The sequence below is a fragment of the Seriola lalandi genome, unplaced genomic scaffold (genome assembly GCF_002814215.2).
Source record: "Seriola lalandi dorsalis isolate HSWRI2012SDOR001 ecotype SW California unplaced genomic scaffold, Sedor1 jcf7180002054544, whole genome shotgun sequence".
Classification (NCBI taxonomy): Eukaryota; Metazoa; Chordata; class Actinopteri; order Carangiformes; family Carangidae; genus Seriola; species Seriola lalandi.
This window is the reverse complement of record NW_019525097.1, coordinates 2939749-2967185: the sequence shown is the minus strand read 5'-3', so window position 1 is coordinate 2967185 and position 27437 is coordinate 2939749. Positions and strand designations below refer to the sequence as shown.

At 40.1% G+C, this 27437-nt stretch overlaps 3 protein-coding genes across 3 annotated transcripts; 1 reads left to right on the top strand and 2 right to left on the bottom strand.

Annotated features, from left to right (window-relative positions):
* Positions 1-331: 331 nt before the first annotated feature.
* Positions 332-2958, bottom strand: LOC111661347 (inactive Rho GTPase-activating protein 11B). The gene is made up of 8 exons (XM_023414870.2): positions 2667-2958; positions 2476-2572; positions 1956-2212; positions 1443-1594; positions 1256-1348; positions 952-1125; positions 763-853; positions 332-662 (listed from the first exon to the last, which is right to left on the bottom strand). Exons 1-8 carry the CDS (start codon positions 2840-2842, stop codon positions 542-544), a joined length of 1161 nt encoding a protein of 386 aa, XP_023270638.1. The 5' UTR covers positions 2843-2958; the 3' UTR covers positions 332-541.
* An 882-nt stretch (positions 2959-3840) lies between these two features.
* On the bottom strand, positions 3841-8348 carry actc1a (actin alpha cardiac muscle 1a). Its single transcript, XM_023415031.2, has 8 exons — positions 8263-8348; positions 6300-6453; positions 6057-6185; positions 5737-5932; positions 5454-5615; positions 5050-5241; positions 4218-4399; positions 3841-4112 (listed from the first exon to the last, which is right to left on the bottom strand). Exons 2-8 carry the CDS (start codon positions 6426-6428, stop codon positions 3969-3971), a joined length of 1134 nt encoding a protein of 377 aa, XP_023270799.1. The 5' UTR covers positions 6429-6453; positions 8263-8348; the 3' UTR covers positions 3841-3968.
* A 4368-nt stretch (positions 8349-12716) lies between these two features.
* On the top strand, positions 12717-19465 carry LOC111661436 (adenylate kinase 7-like). The gene is made up of 18 exons (XM_023414998.2): positions 12717-12863; positions 12954-13094; positions 13721-13835; positions 14016-14110; positions 14196-14306; positions 14565-14648; positions 14761-14849; positions 15008-15098; positions 15263-15340; positions 16013-16162; positions 16505-16633; positions 16779-16884; positions 17342-17470; positions 17557-17622; positions 17736-17933; positions 18154-18371; positions 18852-19010; positions 19101-19465. Exons 1-18 carry the CDS (start codon positions 12780-12782, stop codon positions 19134-19136), a joined length of 2079 nt encoding a protein of 692 aa, XP_023270766.1. The 5' UTR covers positions 12717-12779; the 3' UTR covers positions 19137-19465.
* Positions 19466-27437: the final 7972 nt, after the last annotated feature.

Sequence of the window (27437 nt, the reverse complement as noted above, 5' to 3'; positions counted from 1 at the left end):
TATGTTATAAATCTGTTTCAGACAAGAACAACTTCTCTGTGATTATCTTCAACTACCTTCAAGGGCATCTCGGTGTTTAGCTACTCATTATGCAAAGAAGCCGTTGGCTATTTGTTCTTAATTCTCCATATGCATTTTAAAAAGTAGGCTACTAATATATAATCTATTCCTGGCATTTTGAGTTTGGATCTTTGTTTTCCATTAAAGATAAACTGATGAGAGACACGGCACAGTTTACCTCCTGACCTGCAGTATGTTTAACATGCAGAGGTAAGAGATACACTTGAGAAAAAGTTGAAGTATTTATTCACTTGATATAAAACTATGGCGCATCTTTAGCCAAACAATGGCATGTTGTGAAATAAATAGTCAAATATAGAAAAATGTAGAATGCTAAAATACAACTTCGGTGATCTGATGGAAGACGATGAAACACTCTAAGCCACCGTCTGAATATAAAACTTGTCTATTAGAGATCATAACCTAAAATACTGAATGAATGTGAAGCCGCTGACATGGCTACTTCTTAATACTTTATATGTCAGAGTAAAGATCGTCTTCTCCAGGGCGTGAACTGCAGTTTCCCCAAACCAGTGAGCACAGGCGAGCTGTCTGCATCTTGCCTCCTGGTCAGTCTGGGGAAAAATCCCAAATGCAGATCTCTGCAAACAAAAAAGGATGGATCAGATGGTGTGTGTTAATTTATTGCCATAGGCCTACCACAAAGTAATCTGAAATTGATTCCATAAGCTTATAATTTACCTTCTTTGTCTTTCTTGTGGTGTCTTGCATGCCTCTTTGCCAAGGGGACTGGAGCCATCCAAGGAATCTGTTTCAGGTTTGAAGTCTTGTTCTGTAAATTATTTGAATTTAAAAATCTATATTTGGAACCACGTTCATGTAAAATGTCCTGCCCGTTACAAAACGTTTCTTTCTTCATATTAGATTCACCTGCACAAGGCGCACACGTCCTAAACATCAGGACACTGGGGAAAGTTTCCAAACCGAGGCTTCTCCTGAGGGTTGGTCTGCGTCCTGATGTGGACTCCTGGCTCTGCTCACAGACACCAGGTGTGACCTTTGACCTCCCCTGAATCCAGGGCACCGTCTTCACAGGCCGAATCACTGCATGTGTGAGAAAATAAAGAGCACACAGGAGGTGGACACGGTTCCATTTTGAATTTTAGTGATTAGAGAAGCGGTTCACTTTGACCAAGTGCAATGAAGTCCATGCTTTTTTTTTTTTTTTTTTAACCTTTGAAACTGTGTCTTTTTCTGTGTCCCTTCTTCTGAAAATTGAAGTTCATCAGAAACTCCATACTGTCCATTACAGCCTTGGGAATCACGCCTGGTAAATACAGTGAAGGTCATAACAGATATCCTGTTCACACAAATACATTTAATGAGAGTACAGGGTCAACACAGAATGACTGGCTTATTACCGAATAAATTAGGATTTTCAATGAAGGTGCGCAGGACAAGAACTCGGAGTTCAAGTCTGCCCTCAGACATCTCAGTCTTGTTAGGAGGAGGTAAAAGACACGGAGCGAAGACCGTAGCAAGGTTGGAGCTGGTCATCAGGTTTTCTGAACACCTGACAGCGGTACATCGAATGAGGAGAAGAACACGTGAAATCATTGGTACATGAACTCATGTCTGGAAAATCTGTAGAACCCTGGCTGAAGAAGATCCAACACTTTAACAGAGAAAGACAAATGAAAAATAGTGGAAATAGCCAATAATTTCAAGGCAAACTTGCTATTGTAGATCAGTGGTACCCAGTGTGGGGTCATGACCCCCAATGAAGGGGTGTCAAGAGAAATCTGAGGAGTCCAAAAATGAAAAAAATGATATTTTTCAGATTTTTTTCAATTTTTGCTTTTTATTTTTCTTGCAAAAATACTAGATACTTTAATCTCTTTCTGTATTAGGCTTTAATGATCCCATGTTCATACCTCTTGGAAATTTTGGAGAGGAAGTTGAACAGGTAGTGCAGACAGGAGGAGTTTCTGGCAGGTAACAGACAGGACAGCAGCTGCAGGGCTGATGTCCTGTCCTGCAGGTTGGACAGTGCCTGGGCCTTGAGCAGAGCTGCATGGAGCTCAGAGGGAAACAACGGCTCCGGCAGCTCCCTGCAAAACTGTTTGATGAGAGTGGCCACATCGTAGGGGAGGGCTATGGACAGACACCCCTCCCCTCTGTTCAGCTTGGCCTGAAACAGACACACAGTAATTCATAGATGGCAAGATTGTATTTGAAATAAAGGAGGTTGACAAAACACCTTTTTAAAGCAGTTTCAACAAAAACTGAACATTATAAATCAGGATTTATTGCAGGAATCTTGTATTTGGCTGCTTCCGTTTTAGCAAGATGTACCTAATAAACTGACAGCTGAGTGTATTTGTTCAAACCACCATCTGAAATTGCTTGAGTAGAGATTATATTAGAATAACCTAACAAAAAAGCTCAAGTTACCCTGAGGGTCTTAATGCGAGGAAGAGAGCCTGGTTTTCTGAACAGGCCCACAGTCCCAGCACGCTCCAGAAGAAATGAGCAAGCATCCACCAAGAAACTGAGACAAAAACAAAATTCAAAACAACGGTTTATCTCTGCCTTTTTGTCCTAAATCCTTTAAAAAGTTTTCCAGACTTGTTGGTTCCACTCACCAGGGTACAAGTCCAAACTCAGGGATGTATTGCCTGGCTAAATTTTCCAGAGGCACACCAAAGATCTTGGCACCACCGATGAACAGTCTGTCCTTTTTCTTCTCTAAGCTCTTTGCAGTTATCCCATAAAGGACTTGAAGGTGAAACCGAATCACATTACTGTCTGTGGCCTTCATGATTTAAAAACAACGTAGTTCAACAGCCTTTCACTGACAACGTAATCTGTTAGAATCACTGATGAATGAAGGAGGCGGACTTCATTATGCTCATCCGTATCACCTGTGGCACAGGAAGTGAGTTCTGAGGGAAAAGTGGTGCATTCAGGTGACACGGGGAAGGTGGTAGATAACGAGCTTTCAGCTCGCCTCAGGTGGCATAACATCAATTTCTCAGATTTTGCTAATTACTGGCATCACTCTGTTTGACCTTTGCAAAAAAGCCTGTTAATAGCTGCCACTTACTGTGAGATCATGTCCACTATATCCATCCTAAAAACTACAAGCACACCATTTTCTTTCCAATTTAGCCTTTAATCCACACCAAACAACAAAACCCCAGCAACACACGTCGTATTAGGAACAAGGTCAAATTGTTCTTAATACTCTAAGTGCTTCTGAAGGTTTTGACCCTTTAATTAAGCTTTAATTCCATCACCTGATTTCATGATACTTTCATTTAGAATTGCTGGCAAAACATGCACTATTGTTTGGTGGAAATATATTTTTCTATTTCCTAATCTCTGGTATTAGGGAGAAATTAAACCTTATATAGCAGTTCTATATTTGGGGAAATATGCTTATTGGTTTTTCTTGCTGGGCATTCGATGAGAAGATTGATACCACTTTCATATCTGTGTGGTTGATACAGTATAAAGCTTAACTGAGCACAAAGACTGGAAACAGAGCATGTATATGCACCTCTTAAGTCGACATTATATCTTTTGTTTAATTCATACAAAAGAACGGAGAAGGTGAATGATTTGTGTTCAGCAGATGACTCCGTTTTTGTATAAAGTGCATTCAAACAGTTTGGTTCAGATTTCATATTGGATGTAGAAGTATGACCACCCTTTTACTTACAGTGCAGCCATGGCCTAATAACATGCTGAGCCTATGAGGGCATGTTCATTCAGTGCTTGCTACCTGTATACTGACACAGACTCCAACACTCCAGATTACTGTTAAAAGCAACTATTTTTATTACAACAGTACATGTATATACAGCAAAAGGTACAGTAGAAATCGAGATATGGAGGGAGAGCTGGTGTGGTTGTTGTGTGGGTTTGTGTTGCGGGTTGGAGATTTAGAAGCACTTCCTGTGGACGATGGAGGGGCCAGCCTCATCGTACTCCTGCTTGCTGATCCACATCTGCTGGAAGGTGGACAGAGAGGCCAGGATGGAGCCGCCGATCCAGACGGAGTATTTCCTCTCGGGGGGAGCGATGATCTGGAGAAAAGGGAGAGGAGGAGCAGAGGCACAGGTTGGTACGAGAACATTTTACAACATATTTAAATGGATTTAACCGGTCAGTGCTGGTGAGTGAGGGCTCACCTTGATCTTCATGGTGCTGGGGGCCAGGGCGGTGATCTCCTTCTGCATACGGTCAGCAATACCAGGGTACATGGTGGTACCACCGGACAGCACGTTGTTGGCGTACAGGTCCTTACGGATATCAATGTCGCACTTCATGATGCTGTTGTAGGCAGTCTCATGGATACCAGCAGACTCCATACCTGGGCAGGTAAGATAAGAACAGGTGAGTGATTATACTTCTGACAGTAAAAATGTGCTAATATGAAAATAATTACTGAAATAATGACACTAATAATTATAATGACCTTTTAAAATAAAGTTAAAAAGTGCACATTTATGATCACAACTGAGTTCTAATGTGTTATCATTCTTCATCTGTTTATTTTTCAGCCCACAGGGGTAGTTAAAGTTGCTCACACTTAAAACTACATTATAATGTGTACTATGTAAAGTGCATTCATTAGATGTTTATATATTGATTATAGGCCTAAATGTAAAATATTGAGGGTTAAAGCAAGTGTTGCTGTTAAACTTACTTTTAAGTATAAGATGATAATAAGATTGAAGAAGACAACAATGATGTGCTTTTTCCCAAAAACACAATATAATAAGAGAAAAATATGAAGAAATATAATATAAATAAATGATTTTACTCCCTATGAGTTAACACTTTTCAGTCAAACGATTGGCTCTTTGTTTGAGCTTTAACCACTAGGTGGAGTAAATGCACACGGTCTCTATTCTCTGTATAAATGAAACTTAATCACCTATAAATATGACTTGCAGGATGAGTGGTGTTTACATGGAGTAACAGTGTCTGCTAAGCGTCGGGTCAGCTGTCATGACTCACCGATGAAAGAGGGCTGGAACAGGGTCTCGGGGCAGCGGAAACGCTCGTTGCCGATGGTGATGACCTGACCGTCGGGCAGCTCGTAGCTCTTCTCCAGGGAGGAGGAGGAGGCGGCGGTGGCCATCTCGTTCTCAAAGTCCAGAGCAACATAGCACAGCTTCTCCTTAATGTCGCGCACGATCTCACGCTCAGCTGCAGGGAGGAAATTTCACAGTTCAGTCGACCAGTGTCACATGACCTAACTGGCTGATCCACAATGTACATGCGTATGGGCCACACTGTGTTCATGTCTGGAAGTAAATGTGGCTCAGCACTTTAACATGTTTCATATTCAAAATCTGACTATGTGAGTTTTGTTTTGCACTTTTTGTTTCCAGCTAGTTGTTGGGGACTTTCTTTCTTACCAGTGGTGACGAAGGAGTAGCCACGCTCAGTCAGGATCTTCATCAGGTAGTCAGTCAGGTCGCGACCGGCCAGATCCAGACGCATGATGGCGTGGGGGAGAGCGTAACCCTCATAGATGGGCACGTTGTGGGTCACACCATCACCAGAGTCCAGCACAATACCTGTCCAGGAAAAACACAGCAGTTTGTTAGAAGACAACACATATACAGTAAACTGCTTTTTCTTTAAATCGGCTTGCAGTGTTGCACGGTGAAGGAGTTGAAGGCCTCGGTGGAGACTCACCAGTGGTACGACCGGAGGCATACAGGGACAGCACAGCCTGAATGGCCACATACATGGCAGGGACGTTGAAGGTCTCAAACATGATCTGGGTCATCTTCTCCCTGTTTGCCTTGGGGTTGAGGGGGGCCTCAGTCAGCAGGGTGGGGTGCTCCTCTGGGGCCACGCGGAGCTCGTTGTAGAAGGTGTGGTGCCAGATCTGTAAAGGATGAGGAATTTTACTGAGTGGATGTAACATTTCACAGCACAAGGCTCTCTCATTATTTGTTTTCATTTCACAGTATATACAGTATATGTATATGCACAGTATCTCCAATTCTCACCTTCTCCATGTCGTCCCAGTTGGTGATGATGCCGTGCTCGATGGGGTACTTCAGAGTAAGGATACCCCTCTTGCTCTGGGCCTCGTCTCCCACGTAGCTGTCCTTCTGACCCATACCCACCATCACACCCTGAGAACAAAACAAGCACATGTCAGAATCTCATAAAACAAGACTGACAGCCTGTGATAAAGCTTCAAAAATTTGAATCTTTTAGAAAACTCATGGCCCTTTCAGTATTCCTACCTGGTGACGGGGGCGTCCAACAATGGATGGGAAGACGGCACGGGGAGCGTCATCACCGGCAAACCCAGCCTTGACCAGGCCGGAGCCGTTGTCGCACACCAGGGCGGTGGTCTCGTCGTCGTCGCACATGTTTGGTCTTTTCTGGGCTGGCCTTCTACACGAGACAAGAAATGGAAACAAATGCAAAAGTTTAGTCTGTGATGTTGTTTTATTCAGTCCGGATCAGGAGCTTCTATTCAACAGTGTTCACATCAAAACACTGAGAATTGAACGCTCTTTTCAAGGTTCTTAACAAGGTGTCAGTTATACGTTGTAAGATTAAGCTGATTATTTGAAAGGATATAAGATCCTTAACGCGTTTAAGTGTGTATATTTTCATTTAATTGAAGTCAACACGGAGGATCATTTCACCTGAAAAAACAAAGCCATGCAATGCTGAGAAACAATCTAGCACTATGTTCAGTATGGAGACACCTCTGAGTGCTCTAATCTCCTCTCTGAGTGTCACAGCTGCCCGAGAAGCCAAAACGGGACATGGCTCGACGCCCCCCTACACACACACTCACATGTCTATTTTCAGCCTCGGGACCCTTGTCAACCCCCACAACCCCTCCTCTGCATCTCGTCGTTAAGCTGGAGCCGGTTAACAGCTGAGCTGTGTCTTTTGACAAGTGGTCTGGGTCTCTCCTCAGCTGTCGCCACATAGAGGAGTCCTCTGTTTGGAGCCAGACCATGTGCTCGGATCCTTCCAGGATCTCTGGCCACAGCCTGCATCCCAGGTGGCAGCACCCCCCCCCCCCCCCCCCCCCCCAAGCCCTCGTTTCAAACAGGCTTCCCCATTCAAATCATCATCTGTAAGTACAACTTAAATGGCTGCTGTGGCATTCAGTATCAGCTACTGTTTTCATGGCGATCAGCCTCATTACTGCAGATGAGATTTATGAAACAGTAAAATTTGGCTCTTACAAAATGCACCATTGCAATCAGAGTTATCTGAGAGCTTTATCAAAACTCTAAATGACCCAGCTGTGATGTTACTGGAAAGGTTGAGCCAATATGAGGGAAGTTCTACTGTGACCAGAGCTCAAGTATAAGAAACATGTATTTAAATATGACTTTCTAGGCATATCTTATTATTCATTAACTTCAAGTCAACTTGTCATTCTAGCATAGTCCAACAAGCTTAAAAACGATTCTTTAAAAAAGGTTTAAAATAAATTACTATGGGCAGTCCATCTGTATCCTAGGCTTTCCATCCTGCATTTTAATAGCTGCTTCTGATGCAGAAAAATGACTCTAATTATTCTTTAAATTTATATCCAACTTTTATTTAATCAGGAAAAGCTCAATGAGATTAAAAATCTTTCTCAGGAGTCTCCTGACCAAGATCGGCTTTCATTAGTTTCAGCATCTTGGCTTTCCTCAGTGCTATAAATGCTTCTACAGAGGGTTTTCATCCCTGCCAAGCAAATCATCTTGTCAAGTGTTTGTTCTTGGTATTTAAATTGTCAAATGTATCTATCTGTATTGGTATTGACTTTTAATTTACATAAGCTTCCTCAGGTTGTATCTAACCTGGTTTAGAGCTACGTTGCTGCCACTCCACAGGAAGCATCCTCACACCCCCAAAGACTATGTCCTAATCTGTGTAGTATAGGTCACTGTTAATGGACCCAGACGACATATCCATATAATGCAATAGTCTGATCAGTTCAACACCACCAAGTACCACTTTTCTCCCTCTCTTACGCTCAGATTTCATCCTTCTCACAACAACATATGACCTACTCTGATCACAGAAACACAACCAACTCCAAACTGTGAAGAAAATACATCCACGTTGCAGCAGTGATATGTCCTATAGCAGCAGCAGCAGCAGCATCTACTCATCCTCCCTATTCCCTGAGCACCACAAACCAATGGCCGAAACGCAGACAAGCACAAGCACTGCAGAGGAACTCACCAAGTTGTAACCGCAAGACTGGAATTTCCACTGGGACAAAGGGCGAGGGTGCGAGGGGGTTCTTAAATATGTCCCGGTGTCCTGAGGCTGGGGGCTGGTGGGCGGGCCCAGGAGTTCACACAAGCCCAAATTAAGTGCTGCTCAGCAAAATGGTTCAGTAAAGTGGATCCTGTGTCAGGGGACACCACCAAACTGGATAAAAGTTGCCTTGGAGATGAAAGGTAACAGACAGAAATGGGAAGACTTTTGCTTGGATGAATGAAAAAAGGATTGTGAAATGTGTTATAAGTGACAATCATGTTTACAATTTGATGTTAATTTAATTGATCCAGGAGCTTAATAATATCTTCAAGTTGCAATATTGACTTTAGACACACATACATGGTTTGTGCTTTAAAATGCTTGATCTTAATTGTATTTTACATGCCAAATCACTAGACTACAGTATGTTAATGGTATATTAGTTGTCAAATGATTCATGTGGATCAACAACAATAAACTTATGACCTTTAAAGCAACTTATGCCCTTTGAATTCAAAGCTACAGAGAGTTTAGGACAGTTATGGAAACCCTGTACTGCAATATCATCAATTATAAGTTTAGATTCCTGCTTCATACATAGCAGCATCTTTCTTCCACTCATACTTTGTGGAGCTGCCCTTCAAGTCTCTAAGGATGAGTTAATATGACTAAGCTCAAACAGGGCACTGGGGATGTGGATGATCACAGGGTAGGATGGAAATCTGAGATCTTGTCTGAGCAATCTGGTTAAGGAGCCGTCTAAGGGGATCCTGCCAGTGTCGTCGCATGAGACAGCTGAGAGGCAATGTTGTAAAAAGGGGGTGGGAGGGAGCCAGAGCCAGTGCCCAGACCTCCAGCAGACGACAGATCCCCGGGACAGCCTGTGCAGGGAGCGACAAGCGACCGTTCTCAGCTCTGATTGGCTCCAGTTTTTCCTTTTAGGGAAATGGAGTGTAACAGGTGCCAGTGGCTGCGTGTCGCTGCAGACTGAGGGTAGGATGACGAGAGCTCAGGCTCCTTATTCGTCACCTTGCACTGCCCCCACAGCACCTACATCCCCATGCTGGAGCCCTATCAGGCCACTGTGAGTGCAGTGAGAATGTAAATACCCCCCAACACCATCAACACTTTGAAATATTCCATTTGTAGCCATGTGCTGTAATGTACCTCAGAGAGAGACGCTACTAACCTACTTGTCTGTTTCTATTCCAAGCCTTTACATAACAGAGACCTGAGTTACCTTCAAATCATGTCTCTTAGTCATTTGATAATCTTTCATAGCATTATTGTTTCCAATATTTCCTTGCTGACCTAATGAAGAGGAATAGTAATCTGATACAAACTGGAAATTTCATGCTAAAAAGATTGTAATCTTTCTAACTCAGACAGCTAAAGATTGCCTAAACTTTCTGAGGCTTTTGCACAGATCTCTTTCAGCATTGCCAGGAGGAACCATTTTCAAATCTAATTTCTATCTAATCTATCCTTTAAGGGTTTTAGATATTAAAAAGAGAGTAAAATATATGGCCAGTGATCTCTGCCAAACAGAAGTTTGTATGATCAGCCCAGTGAGAGCAAGAAAAATGGGCACGTGACAAACCTGTGCTGATGTTTGGCGGTCTGAACTCACTGTTGTTCTTCTGACCACAGCAGAGCTTCTATATACTTTTGTAAAGCAGCAGTAGAGATAGTGAGTGAACACAGTCCTTCAGGTTTCCTCTGGCCTCGGATGCTCTGCAGAAACAGTCCATACAGGCCACAGACACATAATCATCATCCTCACTTCCTTGTCATTACAGCTTGAATTATTGATTTTTACCTTACTTGGTGATGCTTTGAATCTTCAAATTTTCACACCATTCACCTACCAAGTTTGGTGGGATTTACACCATTGAACTAATTAACTCGATAAGTGTTGAAATTGTGGCCACGTTCAGTAAAAGTACAACCTCTGCACATTGTGGGGCATAAAGTATGAGGCAGGAACATCCCGTTAGTTTTTGGGTGAAGCTGGTGCTGTGTTTTGTCAACAGCTCCTTTCAAGCCAAAGAATCACTTTTTGGCAGAGTGCTATCTTTATCACCAGGTCTTTATCAGGATAAAGCAGATTGGTCTTAAATGGGTCATGGTTTTGAGGGACATTCATCCTTATAAGGGCATGTAGGAAGCACACGGTTTGTCTGTCTTGACAGCTGCCCCCTCTCCATCCCCCCTCGCCCCCTCCAACACACACACATGCACACACTTCAGCAGCTGTTAGCAACAACTGCTTCTTTACAGTCAGTCCACCTTAGACAGAGTCTTGTTTACCATTTGCAGGACATGTTTTTGCAGAAGCATAAGGTTGAGGTTGCATGTAAGAAAGAAGTGCACAAGAAAAACAAGCTGGTGCCTCTTCTGCCACAGTTTCTGTAAAGAAGTTACATAACATCTGCGCCTGAATGACCCTTGTTTCCAACTTTGTGCAAAAGCTGAAGAAATTATATTTTTTTCAAATAAAATTGGATTATTTGTATTTAAACCAAAGCAAATAATATTTCTAGGGGTGTAAGTGCTATTTGTTTAAGTACTGTAGCGCACCTGTTCAAGTTTATAATTTTCTATGGTAATTTAACCACTATTCCTACAGTGGCAGGTGTACATACAATAGTCAATCATAACTGACCACATGCTCAAATATTAATCTGACTGCATGAATAATACAGAAAGTCATCATGTTGCAAATAATTTATGTAGATAAAAAACAGGTCACAGTTATTCTGCCATAGTGGATGATGTTTGTATGTTTTTAACAGCTAGCAGCTACATTGTTATTTTGTAAATTAAGAAAATGAAATGAGTCCAAAAATGACAACAGTGGATGATATCTGATACCAAAACTTTGGCACTGCAGAGGAGTGAATTATGGAAAACAGCCCCTGACAATGAACAATATCCTATTCTGGGTTCCGCAACACTGCCCTGGCACCAACAGCCGTTATCATAATGTGCCACATGCCAGCTGTAAACAGCTGATGGCTCTGCAGTGTTCGAGGAACTACATGTTGGAAGACATGTTAATCAGAGCAATCACATCAGGAGCTATTTTCTTAACGTTTACGCATGAGGTTGAGAGAGAAAATAGGATGTGACAGCAGAGATACGAAGTTCCATGACAAATTCAAATGTTACCATCACCTAAGAATGTTATTATTATAAGAACATGACTAATACTGACTTTTTGAGACCAGTACCAATGTTGATATTGAAAACGTAACAAATATAGCAAAAATGCAAAACAAAAGAAATATGAATGATAAGGATCCTTTAAATTAGGTTATTAAAGAATTGTGACCCAGAAATGTATTACGTGGGACATTTTACAGCTGAAAAATACATTTTTAAGTGCTATATGGCCGACAAACCATGCAATGGGGACACAGTGACTAAATTAAACATTCTTGGCATTTCTGGCTGACATACTGTATGTGACAATACAGTAAATCTCTGATAAATTAACATGGGTGATATCGGCAAATTTATAAGCCAGGCTTCCTTTTTTTTTCTGGATGAACTACTGTATATGCTACAGTTAAAAGTGTCACTGTAAAATATGTTCTGCTAAATCAGTTGGCTGAATGAAGCACACTGATTGAAAAACAACAGGTTAATTTAAATTTAGGGGTTTACTATACATGGCAAGAACCAAACAATCATCCCTGGAGCAGCTCTCTGGTATCACTCTGCTGTGAATATCAGGGTGTGTTTCACTGATTGCTGGGACCTGTGTGAAGCAGACAATGTCAAGTACTGCGAGCAGTTTCTCAGATAATGTCAGCTCTATAAATATATGGGGTGCTTTGAAAGTTTCCATGTCAGTGCTCCATTGTTCTGTGCCATGAGGGGTTCTACAGACCCATAGGTGTGTGTGGTTTGTATGATTTATCCCTGTGTAAGAGGACATTACATTATAATTGCAGTAGTATTAGAGGAATCTTATTTTAACACCATATACAAAAAAAGTACAAGAGATATAGCAAGACCCCATAAGTAGTAGACAATATATTTGGTATTTCTATATCTCTTGATGTAGGCCTCTCTTAAGCCTCTACATCATGGGAATATTGATTTAGAAGGTATTTGATGATAGGCTGGAAGTAGTGTGTCGGCGGTTTTGGGAACATCACATCATAGACCCTAATGTTTCTGCAGAAAAATGTACATAAAGTGTTCCTGCACTTAACTGTGTAACTGAACCATGGCTACATATATAATTTATGAAAGCTCAAACTAATCCAACTATTGTTTACGGCAGTGCAACCAATATGAACGGAAGACGTAACGGGCCGTTTCGAGGCATTCTATTGGCTGAGCCATAGCAACCGAGTGAGTCCACAGCAACGGGCAAGTTCTTTTTGTCAACAATGCAGCTAGACTACTAGTAAAAACGCTAACATACATATTTAACTAATAAAGTTAACCTTGTTAGCACTACAAGAGCGCATAGCATTTTTAAAATGGGGGACATAAAGCAACAGACTCGTCCCAAACGTATTTTTATCAGCGACGTCGACAAGTATTCCTCCAAGCACATCGCTAAGGTATAGTAAAGTAAGTTTGTGCTATATGTAGATGACCTTTCATTAGCCAGTTTACAGTAATTTTATTTTGTTTCTGACCTGCTTCAACAGTTTTTATCGACATGCGTAGCCGGGGAGACCTCAGAGGATGACGAGGCAGAGGGCAATCGAGGTGAACCTGCTTTCCAGATAGTGGGAACTGTATCTTCACCCAACGATGAGGAGACAGCCTTTCTACTGGAACAATATACAGTGAGTCATTTAGTAAAAGGTATAAAACACTGCAATTCTTCCGTTTGTATACACACATTTGGTGCTTCAAGCCAGTGGCCAGTAACTTAAGTACAGTACTTGAGTTACTATTACCATTTGATGTTACTTTATACTTATACTCCACCTCATTTAAAAACCAAACATTGTACAAACATTATATTTCACAATTTATTTCTTCATGCAAAGCATATGATCAGGTTGTACAATATGATTTTATTACTATAGATTAAATTATCCAGCAGTATACTGTATAATGTAGTTAAACTGGGTCCAAACATTAAAATGCTGCTTTAGTTAGGCATTAGTAATCTAATCATAAAATATCTAACATACAGTAAGATTGTTTAGAGACCATTCAACAGAGTGAGTACTTTTACTTTTGAATTCTTGACTATATTTTACTTAAGTAAATTTGAATGCAGGACTTTAACTTGAAATGTATTATACCTATTTTTTTTTTTTTTTTATACTGTCACAATATTATCTTTTCTGAAGTACGGGATCTGAATACTTGTACATATACTACAACTGCAAACAGGAACTTTAACAGCTCAAAATTATGTCAATTTCTGGGTGATACAATTAAAAGACATCTTCTTTGGTAGTCACCCACTCGAGATGAGCTTCTTGAGCGCCTGCTGGAGTGTGATGTGGTGGTGTACAACATCTCAGAAAATGCAACACAACAGCTGGTTGAAGAGGCAACATGGGCAATCACAGGTAAAGGACTAAGGTAGTCTTATTATTTGGTGGAATGGCTCTATTATAACCTGGTCTCTTACAGTTAAAAGAAATTGTTTAACCCAATATAATCCAATAATGTGGCTAAAATGTAGGATTGATTCTGTTTGCTTTGTTATGCCTGTACCCCCCCCCCCCTTCCCTGTTTTTTACAAACAGCTCTTCATGCTGAGTTGGAAAACTTCAAGTCTCGGAAAATGTTCATCTTAGTCTCGACAGTGATGACCTGGGCCATGTCCAAGCCACAGAATTCGGTGAGCCTGAAGAAAATTAAAGCAAGCTTTTGTCTTGTCCTGTCTGTAAAAACAACCAGTATGATAATAATTTCTCTCCGTTCAGGAGGAAACAGATGTTCTGCTAACAGAAGATGAGTTCAGAAGAAGAAGGCCTCATCCCACTTTCAAAAACCACAACAATCTGGAGAAACTTGTGCTCAAATTGGGTAGAGGGGTAAGTTAATTATGGTGCTGAAAATGTCAGTGTCCTCCAAAAAGATATTTCAACACAATAGTAGTGATTTATGGCATCATTAAGAAACTAAGACTGTACTAAAATTAGTGTAGTCTTAGTTTCATAATTACTTATATTTAACTGTTGCGCGCCAGGAATATTTAAAGTTTAAAAGTTTAACTGTAAATAGACAAAGACTGGAAAATGTTTGTGACCCACATTGATTCAACTGTTGACTCTGATTTCACAATTTTACAGAAAAAGTCCAAATTTACTGGTTATGTTGTTGCTAGTGGTCTTCAGTACGGAAAGGGAGAGAACCTCTTTCACTACTTTTTCAAGGTAGATATGAACATAATAATAATAATAATAATAATGATGATAATAATGTTACACAATATACTTTATGTTTCTGTTTGTACTGCACAATTTTCAGTGTCATTATTTTTAACAGGTGTCTTGGTTGATGCACTTTCCAAAAGTTCCTGTATTTGGACAGGGCACAAATAGCATCCCCATGATTCATGTATATGACCTTGCAGGGTAATTTTTCTATTAACTGTTCTTCAGAAAGTATTCAGACTGCTTCACTTTTTTCACATTTTGTTATGTTGTAGTTTTAATGCTAAAATCGTTTAAACTCATTCTCCCCCTCACCAAGCTACACTCAATACCCTATAAACTGGCTGTTCCTTTTTCAGAGTGATCCAAAACATCACTGAACTCAGGCCAAAGTCAAAGTACATCCTTGCTGTTGATGATTCCAAGAACACTTTGGAGGATATTGTGAAGGTAACCTTTCTATAAACAAGATTGTGGCATGTACATCATGTACAGCAAGTGGGTTTTGGTGACCCACTGCTTCGAGACTAATTTGAATCCTGCTTTGGACCCGACAAGAAAAGATAAAAAGGTTAAAAAATGATACAAAAATCTCTCTCTTGACTCTTAACTAGATGATAAGTGATACACTGGGGCCAGGAAAAATCGACAAAGTACCAGAGCAGGAAGCCATCACCATGAGGGCTTTTAAGGTAAAGCGTGTCATTTCTTTTATTTTGTTAAGAAAGTTATATTCTAGTCTGGATTATTGCTGTTCATGATCTCCTTCATCTCCATTCACAAGTTTGTTTTTTACATGCCCAGTTAAAATCTCTCCCAAAGTGAGAATCCAGCTAATTATTCAGTTAAATATGGAACAAATGCTCCATGGAAAATGGCTGGGATGCCGATTTTGCACACTCTTTTTTTCAATTGAAATACCTGACCATGTTTTAGCATAGTATAAGTATATCTAGAATTATTATCAGTTAAAGATTGTTGCTTTATGCCTTAAAAATATTTACTATCTGACACAGTTAAAGCAGGGTCAGATTTATGTCCACAACTATGACACAGGCTCAAGAGTCAGTTTTTCTCTAACTTCTGTCTCTGGGTGAGAGTTGGTCATGGTCACTAATATAAATTTAAAACTGGGTAAAGAAACAGATTTGAATTAGTATCTGAGTTGTTTCTACAGTAGTTGCAGTGGTTATTGAGACAGGCTCAAATAAACCACCAGCTGTTGTTTATGCATGTCATGAAAATCTGCTCAATCCTTTCCCTTTGCTCTACAAATTTTTTATATTTGCAAATTTTGTTTGTGACTATTCAGTATAAAAGAAAATTGTGCTCTTAGTAATTGAAGTTTGTGTTTGTCATTTCAGCCAGAGGAGCTGGAGTACCTAAGTATCAACCTCCAACTGGACGCTTTAACTATAAAAGACTCCTTCAGCCTCCGATGGACGTCTGAATCTGGGATGGTTGAGAACATGGAAAGCATTGTGGAGGAATACAAAGACACCAGGCAGCTACTTGTGAGTGTTCAAGTCATTCAGATGAGGGGAACTATATTTGTTTTTGACTCTTATTAGTACTAGATATACACAAGGCTTAAAAGGCTACCACTTCATACACTGGAAAATGTTCAGCAACACTGAAGGGCAAGAGTGTTCGAGAGATCTCATTGTTTTGTTATGTACAGAATCTCTGTTACTCTGATCTACAGTATGCATGGACTCAATGTTCCAGTAAAATCACCGACAACAATAAACCCTGGTGGGGTATTTCGGGTGTAAAGGGCAATTTTGATACCAGATGATAACCAGCTGCCATGATTCATTCGTGAACCAGATTTTCCTTTTTTTCCATTTTTGTAGCCCATCAGAATCTGCCTGGTTGGACCTCCATCTGTGGGTAAAACCACTGTTTCAGAGAAGCTCTGCAATCATTACCAGATACACCACATCAAGATCAAAGAGGTCATTGAGGAAAAGATTACACAGTTGGTCAGTAGAAGCTAAGAATTGAATTCAGTCAACCAGACAGACATGCAACTAAAGGAAATATACTGCCCTCTTGTGGAAGTTCTTCTTTGAAGATGCAATTTGAAGGGTTTTTAGAAAATGTCATGTTTCTTTCTGCATGTTACAGAAGGAGATCGTGAACGAAGGTGACCTTGAATATGTCAGTGAAGAGGTAGCAGCTGCTGCGCACACACAACTGGACAATATTAACAAAAGCATGGAAATGAATACAGGTTAGTAATAACAGCACAGAGTAGTGCTACCAGCCTCTCTCAGTGTCTGTTAGTGGAGCAACAAAATACCACATTGTTGTTTCATTTTGGTTTATTAACATCATTTAGATACTTTGGATTGCACAGTGTCATACGATGTAAAAGTGAGAGAGACATGTTGTTACACCAGAACGCAACCTGAAACAAGTCTAATCAGAGGGAACACCAGATATGTTCATTAGAACAATATTTAATATTTAATTTTGTTCTTTTAAGTTTAACAGAAATTATTCTCTTCTTTTGCACATTTGTCACATCATACTGTAAGAAAGTAAATTTCACATTCCAATCTACAACAACATTATGTGGGACTTGATAAAGCTGTTTTTTGGACAGTTTATAGATTGATATTGGTTATAATAGGTGTCTGAGTGCCTGTTAGTTTCTTACTTTTTAATCCAGTCTCCTGATCCATCAGGTCGACTGGCTGACCATCTGGTTTTTGACATTTTGCAAGAAAAGTTGAATTCAAAGCCGTGTAGGAACCAAGGATTTGTTCTTGATGGCTTTCCTAAGACCTACGAGCAAGCAAAGATGATTTTTATAGGTAAGTTTCAGCCATTGATTTTGATACTGTTTTACTATTAATAGTATTTATTGCTCACATGTGTATGGTGTGCTTTTATTATTCAGATGAGGACACAGAGAACCAGGATACGATGGTTAAAACACCTGTGTACAACACAAAGATCACTCCAGGTCAATAGAATACTCCACTACAAACTAATAATAAGAATTGGATCTTAGTTTCAGAACCAACTTGCTAAACCGACTAAAGCACTGTATTATCCCACATGTTTAATGTTTTGCAGAGCATGTTATTGCCTTAGAAGCATCTGATGATTTCCTGACGAAAAGAGTTCAAGGACTTCCAGAACGTGTTGCAGAGAAAACGCGTTGCACCCAGGATGAATTCCTCCCTCGCCTGATGAGATACAGACAACTCAGCACTGCTGAGGAAACCCTGCTGGACTACTTTGATGAGCTGGAGATTCACCCAGAACAAATCGGTACTGTCCTCAAAGCAGCATCGTGTATGTCAGGGGATGCCGGGATTTAAACCACAAACAAGACAGAAAGATTATTGCAGAATTCATAAATGACAAGCCATAAAGAATATTTAAAAATACCTCAGATGTAGGAAATGAAAATGTTGAAAAGATGAGGCTTTTGGGTTTGTGAACCAACAGTTCTGTTTCTTTACACTAAGTGTGTCTTGTTCCTCTCCAGAGGTTAATACAGATGATCCAGACTACACAGATGTTATGAAGAAAATCACTGAGATGGTTGGGATTCCCAAAAACTATGGCCCGAGCCCAGAGGAGCAGGAGGAGGAGGACAGAGAGAAAGAAGAAGAGAGGAAGCAGAAACTGGCTGCAGACGCTGCTGAGAAGAAACGCAGGAATGAGGCTGCGCTGGCTGAGATGGCTGCTCAGTATGAGGAGTGGGTAAGATGAGAAAAGCTGTGTTGTTCACAGATGACAATGATGAGCTCTGATTGTCATGCTACACTGGGTTAAGCAAGGTGTAACGGTGCAGTAGTTTTAGAGTAAATAAAACCAGTGCGTACTTAAAGCTGCTGGCTGGCAATTCCCTTAATCACAAATCAGCCAAGCAGACTTTTAGAAGATGCAAGAAATATTCATTAATTATTCATTTATTATTGGAAACTTTTCTATCTACTGCACATATACTGAATTGTTTCCCTGGCTTAAGATACATACATGCAGACACACTATGTAGCGCGAGCATTTAATTATAACTGGAAGTGTGCCAATTGAACACTGTCTCTATTCTCACTGACTAGTACCAAATTTCATGGTTCTTTCCAGGAAACAACCAAAATTAAATCCAATGTGTTGATTTTTATGGGAGCAAATGTGTATAAATGATGTAACCATCAATTCAATTAGTTCATCATTTATTAGCAGAAGAATTTGTCCGAGGTGAAGAGACAGGAGCACGAGCTGCTGGAAGCTCACTGTCTTCCTCTGAGGAACTACCTGATGAAGTATGTGATGCCCTCGCTCACTGAGGCCATGATAGAGTGCAGCAAGATCAAACCAGAGGACCCCGTCGACTTCTTGGTACTCCTCAGTATTTATATTGAACAGAACGGTATTTATTGAACATCACAGAAGGTGTCACTTCCTGTATCTTGTGTTTTGTTTTTGCAGGCTGAACATCTTCAGCGGAGCAACCAACAAGAATAAAAATCTATTTCACAAGGAGATATATTCATTTCTAACATCTGAGGCTGTGTTTATTCTACAGTAATTAACATAATCAAATGATAGTAGTACCAGACATTGTGATGTAAATGATTTGTGAATCATTGATGTTACAGGCTTAAAATAAATATGACGATGTTTGAAAACTGTCATTCAAGCAATTGATCTGTCTGATAATTCCCTACAGTAATTACCGGAATGTCACAGATCTCATTCATAAAACCACCAACATGTTCATACTTGGTTGTGCCTTTGTTGTCAGATACTTTGTCATGTAAGGTCTTTCTTTACTAAACAACAACAAAATACTACGATTTTTCCGCAGTGTCTCATTTCAGTTATTTATGTGCTACAGCACTGAGATGTATAATGATCCCTGGTTGGCACCTTTTTCTCATACAATGAGTTACCATTTATAAAGGCTGGGTTTAGCAATGTTCTTTTCTTTATCATCTATAAGCCATTAATGAGAGCAACCTTTGGGTTGTCATGTTGTAGAAAAAAATCTATTGTGAAATTAATAGTCAAATAACTGAAAATGCTCATGAACTTCTCACCTCTTCACCCATCAGATCTGCAGGAATAAATGTAAATAAGTCACTAATAAAGGGTCATAAATTTCTCACTTTCTAATAAGCATCAGTAAAAATTAGTAAGTCATTTGCATGCAATTATAAATGACAATTGATGAATGATCTATAAAATTTGCAGCTGTAAGTATCAGTAAATACATGGGTCGTTGTCTTGATGCCCTCCAGCCCTTTTCAGAGGGTCAGAGGTTAAATGCGCCATTGGAGGCTCCAAAATAAACTACAGAGCTAAAAAAGGACAAAGTGTCCTGCTGGAGGATGAAGACTGGCTACAGTGACTTGTTAAAGCTTTGCAACCCAAACTTAGTTCTCAACAATGGATTAAAATCATAAAACAGCAGTAAAACATTTAGTAACTATTAAGGAGGAGGCTGGAGTGCAAGGGTCACAACTATAAAAGCCAAAGTGGAAAATAAATCTTTTTATTGGCCCTTTTGCCAAGTCAGGAAAGTCTGCTGCAAAGTGAAGCAAAACTATGAATACTTTCATCCAGTTAAATGGCTGCATTTCTCTTTCGAAATACATTATTATTATTCCGTTTGAATTAACTAAATGAACTACATTACAGCACATTAAATGTCCAACACATTACTACATTTTCAGTTTAAAAACTACTTAGCTTAGGACTTGGCTCAGTGTTTGTGAGCTATGTCTATAGTTTAGCCAGGTTTCCACTCATTACAGATCAGAGCCTCCATCTGGTCTGTGACTCAGCTCCCACTGTGCTGTACAGTCAGCGCTTACTGGAAGTAGCATGCCGACAATGGTCCTAATCCAGTAAAGATGTAAACACTGCGATCTTCAGAAAGACTTTTTGGTTGCAGGTGATAGAAAGGGTTTGAAAACAGTATGTCTTTCATGGATTAGATGAAAATTCACTGTATTCTATTTCCGTTTTTTACTCAAACGTAGATCACAAAAAGAGAAGCTGATATCTTGTGCAATTTATATTTATGAGATTTACCACTAAAAAGACATTCAACAATTTTTCACTCACAAAAAAGTCACATAATGAAAACAAAACTTATTATTTTTTATTGAAGTTCTGATTCTTGGATGGTAATTGTGCAAAGGTTAAATTAGGCAACAAGAGTTCATTGTACATGCAGTTAAACAGAACGTCTCAGGTGTTTCAACACTAGGTGGCGCAGGAATTCTTTCTAGAAGCTTCACAGAGATACAAGAGAGACAAGGGCTTGGACTGAAGGCTTTCAGTGTCTTTTAAATTTGCATATTTTTTCTTAATTTCTCATGATATTTAATGCACTGAAATGCATCTGTACAAAGCAAATTAGTCTGGCTGTGGTGAGAGCCTTTGTTCTAATATGATTGTAAAATGCATTGTAAAAGAAGAATGTGTCGCTACCGTTTGTTGTGGATTATTGAAGTTATTCAAGTCAAAACTGGTGTCTGGAGTTTGCTTTGAAGTTTGTTTGCGGCTGAAGAACTGTTGAATCCACCACCTAAACAGAAGCTGTCTGCAGACTCGCTTACAGTATGTGGAAAATAAATCATGAGATTATAGAAACGCCTGCTTTTTCTATGTACTCTTCTGTACCATGATATACAGTTGTTATAATAGTAAATTAACATTACAGCTGTACTGCAAGACTTTACAATAGCCCCTAAAGTTTTAGTAATTCACACTGTGAAACCACATCTATACAAACCTTTAATTCAATCTTAAGAGATTCATGTCTTTTTTTCTTAGAGAATGACACTGGACTGTAAAAGAGAAGTGTCATTATCTTTTCCTTTGTTGAGTTATTTCTAGAATACCTGTGCACATCATGCAGAGTAGCAACTACAAACCATCAAAAACCCCACATGGCTCACAGGTGTTTTCAGTTACTCTCACAATATGTCCGCTCTGCTCACAAATGAGTGAAAACACCTGTGTATTAGTGCAGGGCCCTTGAATTTACTCAGTGAGGAAGCTGAACACTGACAGTTAAAGAATTATTTTAATTTATGCTTCATATTATTTATGTTAGAGCAGTTTACATAGTAAGCATGGTTGGATTAACCTCCAAGGGGCCCTGGGGCAGGGGTTTGTTGTTGGGCCCCTATTGACCTTTGCACATGTCAGTTTTAGTATTTCCTCAGGGACCCACAAACCAACCAGTAGGCTACGCTGGACCAGAAATGACAAGTTCATTACTTGACCGAAAATTAATTGGCAACAATTTAAATAATTAATTAATCAAAAAATACCAAAAAATTTATCCGTTCCATCTTCTCAAATGTGAAAAGTTTTCTATGATAGTAAACTCAACATCTTTGGGCAATTTGAAAACACAAAGGCTACAGGATGGAGGATGGAGGGTCACAGCTGATATTCAGTGGTGCAGATTTCTGACAAAATTGCAATCAAGTAACTCATACAGACCTGAATGATATGGAGTAAATTTATCTTTCTGGGCTCCTGGGCTTTACCCATTTGCTAATCCAGCCTTAACAGTAACAGTTTTATTGTAGAGAAAATTATTGCCAGAGAAAATAGTCACAGCATTTACTGTGTTGTAAAAACACAATTTATACTAGAAACCCTTACTTGAACTCCTTCATGAGTGTACAACTTGGATTGCTGTTAATTTTATCGTTCATTATTTGGATTTTGGCCACTTGGAAACAGTGCAACAAACTGTAACCATAACATAATACATGTTAACAGCTCATATTGCTCATGTTGGCAAAGATTTGATGATTATCCAGCAGGCACAGAGCAACTTCAGCATTTATTTCACCTGGCATATAATATCTGCTTTCCTTTTTAATCTGCTCTGGTTTCCACCAGCTGATAAATGCTCCACTGTGTTCACCAGCATCTTGTAAACAATGGGAAACTATGTGTTCATCACTATGAGTTACACTTCTGGTAGAACATTTTTAATGTAAGAAATATTGATAAGAGCAGCTTTAAGTTTACTTACTTTGTTGAAAGGTGTGGAAACTCATTAAAATCCCTCAATAAAACAGGCAGTGGACTCACTCACAACTCATTGACAGACTGTCATTGTTCAAAGCAGGGATCAGCAACAAAAACCAAAAGGACCAAACAGGCAAGCAAGAAATCCAAAAAGGCAGGCGGAAACAAGACGACAAAAGGATGGAGTGTTGCAGCTGGGTTGGCACAATAGACGAAACTTCAGAGAATGATTGCTAAAGACTATAGGTACAGTATATCTATCTACTGGGGATCTAATGAGGGAACTGGGAGCAGGTGTGCACACTGAAAGAGGGAACGCAGGTTGTGATATGACAATTGGCTGTCACTCACTGTATTTGAGGTCAATTATTTATATGTTTGTTGTTTGTGTATCTATCATTATGTTTTTGTGTGGTCCAAAGTGTAGGGTGAAAGAAGTACTGTCAATATGCTTTCCTGAAATGTGGGTGACCGTGTTGGGGGAGTAAAACATTGGCGTGGGACACTGTAATTTGCAGGAGGTCAAAAGGTCGCCCCAATCAACCACAATAAAAGTGTTGGCAGTGACTGTGAGAGCCACAGCGGTCTGGCAGAACAAGTTACTTCCCCTGCAGGGAGCGGGTCCAGCTCTGTCACTGACATTTAATTTCATATTTATGTGGGGAGAAATGACGAGATGTTCTGGCCAAACACCGACGGTTCTCCTAATTCATATATCCTCAATGCATGTATGTGTCAATTTTGTTTTTTACTGGCCCCGAAAGTCAGCCAGCCCCTTCCTTGTTTCCAGTATTTTACTGCTGTGAGAGGAGGATATTATTCTGCCTATTAAGAGTTATTTTTCACACTACGCACTGGTGCAGCTTAGACGTTAGAAAACTGTAGAAGAAGCACTGATGTAGCCTATGGTCTATATTTCGGTAGCTGTAGAAGATTGTTGTTATTGCAAACTGATTATTCATATCAGCACATTTATTTCTTTACTTGTTTATGACTGAAAGGCACCAATTTGAACCGTTGTATCCTGAAGCGGAAACTAATATCCTAAAGCAGTAAACTCCATCCAGCTGGCACCACAAAAAGGTTGCTGCGGTTTTGTTGTAAATAGCTGGCCCTGTATTTGTATCTGTTTGGAAAGCGTGAGTCATCATCCCAAATGGTTCAGCTGCTTCCTCTGTACTGAAACTTCTCACCTGGTTCAAAGTTTGCTGAAAAAAAAGACAACTTTTCAGGTGTAAGGCTGTAAACGTCCCAGAGGGTGCTCCTCTTGCAAGACACTGAGCCACAGATTTACATTACAGAAAGGAAATTGAACAGCTAATGAATTTCATCCATCGTCTATTTGACAATACAGTTTCTTCTCATCACATTATGACCTCAGCAACCTTCCACTCCAAAATAAATTAAACAGTAAATAATAAATTAAAAAACCCTCCAATAATGGTCTCTAAATCCCTCATTGGTGACAGCCAGAGGTCACTGTCTGGTCTAGCATAGTGGCTGCTGTCCAATGGAAAACCTCTAATCCAGGATGCCAGAAATAGTAAAGTAGTGAAGACTTTCACCTGAACAAGCGAAGAAGAAAGGTCTCATTCTGTGGTGCAGGGCGTCGTCTCGACCAGCTGAAGTACAGAACATTTATGGTAGAAATAAAGTCCTCTGTCCTTGACCCTTCTTTAACTGCCTGTTTTAAATAATTCATCTTTATATTCAGCACTTTTCCCTCTGTGTGCGTCATGATGTTACCCCCTCTTATGTATTTTACATTTTGTAGCGTTCAGTTTTGCTTTTTTCATTCTCATTGATGTGTTCCTCTGTATAGGAAACATGCTGTCACCCTCTCAATACTGCAGTCCATCCTCCACCTACAACAAACAGAGAGGAGTTATGCAAAAGAAATGGGAAGCGTTAAAACAGTAAAATTACCCATGGTGCCAAATAGTCTGCACACAGCTAGTGTGTGTGTTTGTGAGAGAGAGAGAGAGAGAGAGAGTAGTCAGTGTGAGGTCTGTGGTGGTCTCAGTTAGCCATTTGTTGTTTTATTCACAATAACCTCTACCACCCTTGCAGTGGTCTCTCTCTCTCTGTCTCACACACACACACACACACACACACACACACACACGATGGAAATAGCATGCACTGGTGGTAACCCCACATCTGCTGGTGGTTGCAAATGTTAGAGCAGGACCACACACACATCTACATGCCCTTCATGGCCCTAAGTGGACAGGTATGTGTAATGAACCATGCCAGTGTTTCTCATTGTGATAACCCCCCCCCCCACACACACACACACACACACACACACACACACACACACACACACACACACATGCACACACTTTACCAGCCTGTGTTTGACAGCAGTGTTTGCTTTTGTTGGATCATGAAACGGACATGGCAGCCTAAAGTGTGTATGTTTGTGTGTGTGACATGTTTTCATTGTGCGTGCAAACCAGTCACACATCTGGAGCCCAAAAGGTCAACCCTCATTTGTTTCAACCAACATGTTGTATCTATGTGTTTCTACAGAAGATTTCTTCTTTTTTTTACCCAGTTCTCCAAGTGATGTTGTTCACATCGAGTCAGATTAAAGGTCTGACAACAATTACAGTGATACCTCGTAAACAGCCCAGGAGGAGACACTGTGTCATGGACTGTATATTATATATAAATATACATAGTCTGCTTGAGGCTAGCAGCTTGTTGCTACATTAGCCGCTACTAGCATAACACAGCTGAATCTCCGACCCAACTGTCAGTAATTGAATTGCATTATGGGTAATGCAGGTGCCAAGTTATGACAAGGAAGAAGAGAAATTTGATCCTTTCCTTTTCCATTGTAAGTCAGACGGTGGTATAGATGTGCAGTGTTAAATCGGTGGAGCACTCCCTTTAAGGCTTGACAGCCAGAAACGACTATGACGACTAAAGAGTATCATTACTGTCATGTCATCAAGCAACACTCGATATTCAACGAAAGCACAAACTCTTGCCTGTTCCCTGCATTAAAGCTGAAAACCAAAGCAGTTCAGCTGAGATGTGGCCCTGCAACAAAACCTGATGAACTGGGCAGTAAAATACTGAACCCTTGTTTTTCTAACCTTTTAGTTTGTTGTTCTTGGTCTAGTTTTTAAACATGATTATAGTGCAGTCCAGTCAAAAATCACATTTTTAAAATACTCTTACACTGAATGGTGGGCAGTGGCTGGGTCAGAAGACATGCACAATCAGTAAACACCTCTGATTTTATCTCCCTGCTGCACAAACTGACCCAGAAGTGAAGATTAGTCCAAAGAGTTTTTGGTAAGTGTAACAGCCTTAAAGAGGATATAACAATAAAATAGATCTGGCGAGTCGAATGGTTAAGGCTCATCCTTGGTTCAAATCTTTGTTGCATATCATATCTACAATATCAAGTGTTTGAATGACAAAAATGTTGAAATAAAATAAACAGTAATACAGGCATGAGATTCTTTTTAGATTGGCAATAATAGAGAAATAAATCTCATCTTTGTCGTGTAGAAAACACATGCAATATCCTGGATATAAACTCAGCCCCTCCCATTCTATATCAATCAATACTGATTTATTACAATAAAGCTACTTTAAGGAATTATTATTTCCTCCAGCATCTTGGTGTTGAGTTGAGTGAGAATGACTTGAAACAAAAACAAAAACTGTCGTCTATGTTTCCATTCAAATTTCATAAACGGCACATTTCTGTTTATTCTGCAATTAGAAGTTAATCAGTTCACTGCGGTGGCTCTGCCTGGCCACTGGCATGTCCCAGTAATCCCAAATTTATGATGGGACGACAGAGTAATTAAGAATGCACAGCTAACACATACCAGGTGATGTTCAGCCACGAAGCTCTTTGAGATAATTTGTCTTTCCAGCATGTGCACTCCTGCTGTTCAGTCTGGCAGGCGCTTGTGTATTTGTGTGTGTTGGTCTGGATGTGTGACTTTTGTATAACATATTTATGAATTTACCGTAAGAGTGGTGGAGGATGTTGTGCATAAAACGGCTCTGACCCTCTGACCTTCCCGGCAGCCTAATAAAACTTATCTGGGCCAGGCGGGGGCTGAAAAATGTGGCCAATATTTGCTTTAATCCTCTCGGAGCATCAGTGCGAGTAGAGGAAGTGTCAGCAGTTTAACTCGCGACTTCTCCAGGGTAAACAGACCCTTTCAATCAATCACAGATACAAATATCTGAACAGTTTCCAAATGCTAATGGGAGCCAGGTCCTGCGAGTCTGTACGAGGAATGTTTAGACGGCAAGGACGAAGTTCAAATATGAAGGAAAATGTGATGTGTGACGCAGCACAGAAAGAATTTCCTGCAGAAAAAGGTGCAGTTTAGCTTTTTATCTGTCATTCTGCACAGTACACCTTCAGTGGATATCCATCATCCGGAGGAATCAGGGTCTACTGGATAAGAATACTTTGAGCTCTTAAGATTCAACACGACTTAGGCCTAAATACCCTCCAAAACCATTTCCCAAATAAGAGGGATCTGACTGCATCCAGAGGACGACCGCGTGTCTTTAACCGTGTTTACACGAGTGTAAGAATGTGTTGTGTAGGTGGGTGGCTGCGTGAGCGTGCATGTTTGTGACATTATGAACATCCCATAATTATCTCTGATTGCCTTGGGGACCCCTGACTCTTACACGCCCACAGTCATAGAGCTGCTATCACGACACACTAGGCACTGTTTCATTTCCAACTTCGCCATAATCTGCTCCCCATGGAAA